General features: G+C 38.2%; 1 protein-coding gene across 6 annotated transcripts in view; it reads right to left on the bottom strand.

Moving 5' to 3' along the window:
* Positions 1-2,211: 2,211 nt before the first annotated feature.
* Positions 2,212-9,198, bottom strand: part of zmp:0000000521 (spindlin-1) — a 35,737-nt gene continuing 28,750 nt past the window's right edge. For all 6 annotated transcript variants that reach the window (XM_039766803.1, XM_039766800.1, XM_039766806.1 and 3 more), the window contains one exon: positions 2,212-5,052. In XM_039766803.1, the coding sequence (XP_039622737.1) occupies positions 4,847-5,052 (206 nt within the window). In that variant the 3' untranslated portion in view covers positions 2,212-4,846. The remainder of the gene's footprint in view (positions 5,053-9,198) is intronic.

Raw genomic sequence — 9,198 nt, 5'->3', positions numbered from 1 at the left:
CAAAAACACATTAGTTATTTTTAGTTTTTCACCAGTTGGCAGAGTCTTCACCTACCTACCTGTAGTTCAGTAGATGTTACCAACCCAGGAATTTTACTAGGTTTGTATCGCTTCATTGTTAAAATACGTTTTTAAGTCAGTAACAATATGCTGATCTTGTATGATGACCTAGTCAGTCACTCAATCAGTGCCATTTTATTTTCAGAAATGAGGAGTGGTCTCCCCTCGACTTTCTTATATACTCAGATATGGGGATGGATATTTGAGGAGTAAACTGCAAGGCAATGATTATATTTTTATATACTTTTTTATGTACATTAAAGAACCATCAACAACAAATGAAATCAAATTAATAATATAATGAACAATTATTGGCCTTGTGCCCTGTTGTTGGTTAGGATTGGCTCCCGCAGTCCCCCATCACCCTGTGTTAGGATATAGCGGATTGGACAATGACTGACTAGACAATTATTATAAAAGTAAAGTTGAATAAATCAGACTCCGCAGCTGTACGAATAAAAGAAAAAAAAAAAAAAAAATCGAGTATGTGTTCAGATGAACCACCACTTCCGGTTGATGGATTTGGCCCAAAAGTTAATAAAGATCTACAATTTAACAACCACATGCCAAATATCATCCATCTATCTCGTTGAGTTTTTGAGTAGACAGAATTCCAAAAAACTGAATTTTCGGACTCAGGGAGGTCTAAAATGTCAAGATTCATCAAAATCTCAAGGTCGAATTATTTCATGATTACTATACTTTCTCTACACTTCATATACGAGAAAATAAAAACGATTTCTCCTGCGTGAAGTGGCAGGGGAATTATTGTCAACGAAAAGCAGGCACCTGAGAATAAGCTGAAATGTTACTCACTCTTGATTTTTCTGTCCATATACGGTAAAAAGTTTTGTTGAGCAGCACATTCTGATTTCAGGCGTTTGAATTACATCCTGATATACAATAAGCGTAAAGCACATGCATGTAAATCTCTTTCTATTTGAGACGCGTTACGCGCCCGTGTTCAGCTTGCTCTGTCACTGCCAATGGTGTGTAAATAGCTGCCGTTCACTGGATGGATATATGCGGGCAGCTCATGGTGGATGACTTTCTGTTTTAGAGTTAAAAGTTACAAGGATTAAAGACTAATGGCAAGAATATTCATTCAAAAACAAAAACTAAAAATATTTTTAGTAATTATTTTATTTCAGTTAGTCATTCCAGCTACTTTAATAATTCCATTTAATTTTAGTTTTTCATTTTCCATCCATCTATTTTCTAACCCGCTGAATCCGAATACAGGGTCACGGGGGTCTGCCGGAGCCAATCCCAGCCAACACAGGGCACAAGGCAGGAACCAATCCTGGGCAGGGTGCCAACCCACCGCAGGACACACACAAACACACCCACACACCAAGCACACACTAAGGACAATTTAGATCCGCCAATCCACCTAACCTGCATGTCTTTGGATTGTGGGAGGAAACCGGAGTGCCCGGAGGAAACCCACACAGACACGGGGAGAACATGCAAACTCCACGCAGGGAGGACCCGGGAAGCGAACCTGGATCTCCTAACTGCGAGGCAGCAGCGCTACCACTGCGCCACCGTGCCGCCCTTTAGTTTTTTCATTTTGATTTTGTTCATTATTTTATTTCAGTTGATGAAAAAGTTTTTTTTTAATAATAGTTTCAGTTTTGATTTTCGTTTTCGTTAACTATAATAACCTTGGTCCAAACCAACACAATCTTGACTCTCTAATGTACTCATTTCTAATCCTGTCCATCCTCATCACACCCACATACAAATAACATCTTTAATTCTGCCACCTCCAGCTCGGTCTCCTGTTTTTTGGACAGTGCCATCATCGCCAACCCATAACATAGCTGGTCTCACTACCATCCTTTAGAGTAACATAGAAAAAATTGTATTAATTATTTAGAAGCAAGGAAATTTGCCCATCCATTTTCTATGGAAGGGATCCACAGTACATGACAAAAATCCCCATAAAATCCATGGAGAAGCCAGGATATAAATTGCCCCTGTGTTAATCCTGGTGAGAGGACACTGGGTAAAACAAGGATAAGGCAGTAGCTAGAATCTGGAAAGGGACAAAAATGTATTCCATTATGGCCATGCTTCCATTCTTCAGGTCCTCTGCACCTGTGATATTCCAAACAGGTGAAGAATTAAGACAGAATAAAAACAAACAAGGGCAAAAAAAATATCTCTTTAATTTTGACCAGCTCAATTGACACAACCAGAATAGTAAATAAAACAGCTTGTTTGAACTACTACTTAGAAATAAAAAGTAGCTTTGGTAAAGCAGAGAAACAAGAAAATACAGTTAACACTTAATGTTAACGCCTTAATGCAAAATGGCAGTAGACTTAACATCACAAGAAACTGGCAAGCTGATGGTCCGGCTCAGAATTGGGAGGAACAAAAAACAAAACCAGTTCATTACGTGTGACTGTCCCACAGCACGGTCCAATCTTCACGCTGGCCCTTAGAGGGGCAGGGTAGCCTTTCAAGAGACAACATGGCTGTCGTGCGCTTCTTCAAATCTCTTGTACTTCACAATTGGCACAATGCTGGGTGTACCCAGCCTCTCAGTCTCAATTTTTGAAGAAGGAAAAAAAAAAAAAATAAATAAAAAAAAAAAATCTTGGATTTGTACCGTTACACGGAAGAACTCCAGGATTTTCACAAGAAAAATACTTAACAATGCTGACTGGCCATTTTATGGCTCCTTTAAAATTACGGAAAAGAAGAGCACAAAAGAAAACCTCTCTAAAGTACAACTTCAATGAAGCCTATGAATACACGGTTCTAAACTGCTCCTGCTCAAAGTTCTGGTTTCTGCCCACCTATCTTTGCCAAAACCCCTTCTGAGTGACATCTAACTGAAGTAACCAGTGGGATGGTCTCCACAGTAACCAAAAATAAAACCAGCAGGAATTCTAGGCACTGTCTATAAGTTACATTTATAGAGATATTTTTGAAACCACAAGGATGTGAACAGTTTCATTGTTACACTAAGGCAAACATATGCATGCTTTACATGAGCTGTGGTGAGTAAACCGTTTCTTTTCTTGTTTGTTTTTTTTTTTATACATTTAAACTGTACATATCTGATTGGAGACATGAACAACACTATGTGTGGCTGAGAGATAATTAAATACAAAATGACCGAACACAACTGAAATTCCCATGGTTTCCCAACATTAGCATTAATAGCCAATTGTTAAAAGATCCTGTAGCAAACTTGCCCCAGCCATTCCCAGTCCATAATAATCAAGTGAAATTTAGTTTTCTTCCTTCAGACTGTATTTTCAAATCATTTAGAATGTGTGCAATTCTAATATGAAGGGAAAAAAAACGGGACTAGGCAAGCTATGTAAAATTTCAACTTTGTCAAAGCAAAAAAGACACGCAAATAATATTATAAAATAAATACTTTATACAATTTTGCAACATGACCGCTCTCAATATCAGTATGCTTCAGAAATTAATGGTGCTTGGCAATACATATACAAATATAACCTTCACACCAAAGGGGGAACCAGGGCTATTTAGCAGTTGGAAAATATATAAAAATGTGGCATGGTGACTAGATTACAGATTAAGGACACGCTGGGACTACAGATTAAACTTTAGGAAAGAGGGGCTGGAGTGAGTGATAAGGGGGCTACAGTAAGCTTGTATTTTCACTAAGGAAATTGATAAGCAGTATACACATCGCTGGTAACCAGTTATTGTTCTTCTCTGTTTGGGACTTGCTTCAGTTTTGTCTTTTCAAATTCCCTGTATGTCTGTGGAGTTAAGTAGTTTTATGTGACTTTTAGAAGTAGGAGGAAAAAAAAAATGGCTGGATACATTCTTTTTCATTTGTCCACTCTGTATTGCGCTGTCCAGCCTGCTGGACACTTTAGGCTTTATACTTGGGTGGTTGGCAGTAAGATAAACATACACACTAATATTTAAAAACAATTAAGGTGAATCTTTTTTTATTTTCTCTTCATTGCCGCATCAAAAACTAAGTAATTGCAGTAGAGTAAGATGTAAAGAAAGCGGCTTCTTCAAAATAAGCCTCAAGCTGGCATGATTCCTCCCTCCATATTGAAATAATTTTGTTTAAGAAAATATTTTAACGATTTTGAAACATAAGCTTGTATACATCTCTCCAGCATTATAAATGCCACCCACCTTCCAAAATATAACAACCACGCCACTCCATCCAAAAAAAAAGAAAGAAAAATAATTTTTTATGCGCTAGTTATTATAAGCATGAGATGGATTAAAACCACCAGCCAGTTATATATAAAGCAAGAAGAAGCAGTTAAATTGAATTTTTTTGTGTTTCATAAGGAGTGGGTGGTGACCTCCATTTTTAAATAACAGCTACAATGTGATGAGAGGGCATGGCGCTTGCTTGAAGGTGATCTATGACTGTACACAGTACACTGATTTAGTGGTCACACAATAAAAACCCTGCATATGTCTCCAAAGACACCACTCCTAGTTTGGTCTAGGCAAGCTCAAAGTAGAGCACAGATTAGCAGAGACTTCCAAAGGGACTTGTACTCTAAGATGTTACTACAGCATGACTACAGTGAACACAAAGGCCTTAAATAGATCTCTCCTTCTTGCACCCAATGTCTCTTTTCCTTTGGTACTCACTGTCATGGGGACCTCAGACCTCTAAACTAGGAAAAAACATTTGTTGGTGGAATGCAAGGAAATGACTGCGTTTGCTGAAATGAGTTCAAGTTGGGTTGGTTTAAAAAAGGAAAAAAAAAAAAAAAATAAAGGCCAATGAGACAAATGCAGCCTGGCATCCTTTTTAGGAAGTTTTAACAAGATCATAAACGTGAATGTGAAAGTCGTCATCATATTTGATGTAGTAGACTGAAGGCTTGGCAGGCACCTGATAGATCACCAGGCCTGTCCTCTTCACCCCTTTGTCCGTGACATATTCCACCTGCTTACCCACAAGGCTTTCTGGCTCCTCTCCTGGCTTTCTGTCTGCAGGAAGGAGATGCTTGTTTTCTGAAATTAGAAAAAAAAAATCACATGGATTTGACCAACTGAAACTTGAAACTTAAATTTCTGACATTTGATTTAAAAAGAGCAAAACATGACCTCAAAAGTCTGACATCTATGACCAAGACAATTGAACAGATACTGTGTGTAACCTTAACATTAGACACTCTATCCAGTCTAACTTTCAGTACATCATTCCAATTTTCAATTTAAAGTTACTTTTGTATAGCGGTCGATAAAGTCCACTTCAGCAGTGCATTATCTCCTTGGCGTTTCTCTAGTGTGACTTGGGCTTGGAGGTCTATGTTATTACAGGGAACTTCTAGTTAGACCTGGGGTAACGTTTAATGATCAGCTTTACAGTATACAGCCCAAATAACAGTATTCTGCTACAACATTGTGGTGGAAAGAGCATTAGGCTGTAAACAATCATTAATATTTCTATGAGTTTTGCCTCTCTATAGTTATTCATTGGTATTACTGAGTAGAGTGGAGTGTTTAACCAAAACACAATGACTCGTAATGAGAAGCTGTAAAGCCAGTTTTAGAACTGAAACTAAACAATTAGTTGAATCAAATGATAGTGCTGACAATGTGAATTGATCATCAGAAGTTAAGACAGATACTGAAACTGATGTATACGGCAATGTATGACTGATGTGCGCGATGAATTCGGTCCCATGAAGCTTCATGGAAAAAAAAGGCAAAATAATTATGATTTAGTAGAAGAACAAGAAAGATGTTAGCTCCATAAGCACTGTTCATGATTCAGCCACTGTCAAAGTTCATGTTGGGGGAAATGTGGAAGTCACTAAGCCTTGTTAATAACACAAAGTGATGCATTGATTGTGCAGATCAGGTAATGATATTTCACCCTCACATGGACAAGCAACAAAAAACATGGTAAGTGTGCACAGAAACACGCTTCTATATCCCAGATGCGACACCAGACTGTGCATTGGACATGTCACATGAAGGACATGTACTAAATACGCATTAGTACAGCACTGGACACTAGACATGCCTTTCCAACTGCATTTATGTTGACATTTTATTATTTATGTTTCTGTTACACACACCATTTTTTGCTGTTGAATAAAATGTAACATTTTCTTCATTATTCCGGGGGTAAACAGTACTAAAGAATCTACTGGAAATCAAACAGCAATATATGAACCCAGTCTAGGAATTATTTTAGAATCCACAGTGTTTTTTTTTTTTTTTATAAGTAGTGCTGCAAATGTTCTAGGATTTTTTAAGTACATTATACAATCTCTAGTCCGAGGAGATGTCAAACTTAAAAGGCTGAATGGCTAATCTCGTTGCCTGACTCTCAATTTACATGACTAGAAATAGCTAAGGGTGCCAAATTATGCAACTGCATGTCGACTTTCCAGAACAGTTTAACACTTGAAAAGTATCACAAGCTCGCTCCTTTTCCAAATAACCAATAACATGCTGCCTCATGGAGCTGGTGCCCGTATGAAGGGTTTTACGGCTCCAGCAACTTCAGCTGCAATTTCTGCCCTTTTGTTTTTTCTTTTTTCCATTCTGTCATGGGGTACAAAACAAATCACGAGCTGCTCTTCTGTTTGCGAGGTCTGAAACACCTACGTTCCTTATTTCTCATAGCTGCATTATACTTCTGGCTGAGCATCCATTTGTTCTCAGCTTTCATGTGCACAGTCTGCCTTTATAAGATGAGTCAAAGACTAGTTAAATGGAGCTGCTAGGTATGTCACAATATAAGACCACTCGACTTGTTAAGATGATGTAATTGAAGTCTGTGATTGAAAAGAGAGTGATGAAGTGTTACATGTTGATTAGCACATGCAAATAAAAATGTAATTGTAATTTGTACACATGACATTAAGAACCCTATAAACCTGTTTACATACATAACTGAATTACAATAAATTTACAGTAAATAATTATAACTGTGATGGCCAGATGACAGTGGAGGAGGTGCAACAAAGACTTCAGTCATCACTATTACTGGTGGAAATAAACCTTTGGCCAACCACAATCAATTATAATAGACACATCATGGTAAAACACATCTAACAAACAGGATGTGAATCCCACACATGGGAAATTAGTACATTCTTCCCATTTCCTAACTGAAAAAGATTATATATGAAAAATGTTTTCACCTGATCTATTAAGAGAAATACTAGTAATACCAAACATGTTTGATCTTTCACTCCCTATAAACACAATATGGTTGTTATAACATTTATTGAGCTTTTCTATGTCACTCAAATAAAATGCTTGGTCTTGATAGGATCCATTCTTCTGTAGCTAACCTAACATTTTCATCCTTGGTATACTGCATCTATTGGAGGGAACTCCTATAGACTGGGAGCAGCTGATAGTTACATGGAGCCAGATCTGGAGAATAGGGTGGGTGCACCCTATCTCTGAGCCAAGAATATTGCAGATCAACCTTTGCAATCCATACAGTAAAAATGGTGGTACTGTCTTGAAGCAGAAGATGAATGGTAACAGCATTCTGCACGCCCAAGCCAATCAGTGAATTACTTGCTGGTCATGTCGACATTTTGAGGCATGTAATCAATTGTGCACATGCACTGTACTACCTTGGACCTTAAATTGCTTTTGTATTGGAGAATCACAATGCTTCCATTGTTTCCACTCTTATTAGGATACTAAGTCATAAGCTTTTACCCCCAGAGTTAAATTTCTCCCAGGCTGAATTAATGACCTTGGATCCTCCATGGATCACTGGATGCGATGATGCTTCATGAAGAATTGATTCAAGTGACCAGTCACGCAGAACCACCGTTCCATTCTACAGTATGGTTCACTCTACAGTAGCAACATCTTCTATCATCGATTTTAAAAGCTGTTTAGACCTTGGGTCATCTTCGAGAGACATCCTGCCATGAGATAATTCTGCTTCACTGTGGCATATAATGGTAACTAGCCCTAGTACAAGCTGTGTAGGCAAGATCAAATACCCAAAAATGTTGTGTTCTATACTGTTAGAAATTCAGTAATGCCATTCTTTATTTCAAACTGATCGCAAAGCATTTAGATTCAATAAAATAATTGTAAAATAAAAACATAACTACTAAAATGTACATAATTACAGGTAAACTTCCGCTACAACAAACCTCCAGGGACCTAAAAAATATTTCGTTTCAACGCGAACATTATCTCAATGTTGTGTGCAGCACAGTTATCAATCAGAAGCCAAATCATCCTTTTCTTCTTAACATTGTGAGGTTTCTGAACACTTTTGAGATCCTCCCACTCCCCACCCAACGAGAACAACACGCTGAACAACAACAACATTTATTTATATAGCACATTTTCATACAAACAGTAGCTCAAAGTGCTTGACATAATAAAGAATAGAAAAATAAAAGATACAATAAGAAAACAAAATAAATCAACATTAATTAACATCGAATAAGAGTAAGGTCCAATGGCCAGGGGACAGAAAAAACAAAAAAAACTCCAGAAGGCTGGAGAAAAAATAAAATCTGTAGGGATTCCAGATCATGAGACTGCCCACAGTCCCCTCTGGGCGCTGAAGTGCGTCCCGAAGCGCGATTGCAGCATCTGTGGAAGATTGTTTGTCCATTACTGGGGCAGGGCAATAGCAGGCTTTCAGCGGTGCAGTGAAGCACCATAGAAGCAAATCATAAAGGATTGGGATTGCGCTACAAGTCCCTCTCTTGCACCACAAAACACGAGGCTTAGTCTCAATACTTTAGCAAAACCAGCTTTATTCAGCTTGAAACAGGAACGTCACAGTTATTTATTGTAGCGTGATCTGCCACTTTACTATACACAGACACAGCAGTCAGCAGGGTCGTGGCCATTTCAGTGACCAAGTAATCCTGTTATCTGCATTTACAATATACGTGCTCCTAACCATGCATCACCCATCGAGATCTTTTCTGTTTACTTTGGCAGAGAGACGCAACATAGCTATAAGCCTGCTGTTGTCCCAGCAACATATAAACAGACTTCCACACACGGTCGGAGATCGCACTTCGGGAAGCTCTTTGGTGTGCTGTCTAGTTGGGGGAGGACCCAAGAGAGTTTACAAACCTCACATTTTCTTGAATGAGTGCCGCATTAATAGGAATGTTTCTTGAACAAGCATCACTGAACCACATA

This window comes from Polypterus senegalus, chromosome 10 (genome assembly GCF_016835505.1).
Source record: "Polypterus senegalus isolate Bchr_013 chromosome 10, ASM1683550v1, whole genome shotgun sequence".
Classification (NCBI taxonomy): Eukaryota; Metazoa; Chordata; class Cladistia; order Polypteriformes; family Polypteridae; genus Polypterus; species Polypterus senegalus.
This window is presented reverse-complemented; position numbering and strand designations above follow the sequence as displayed.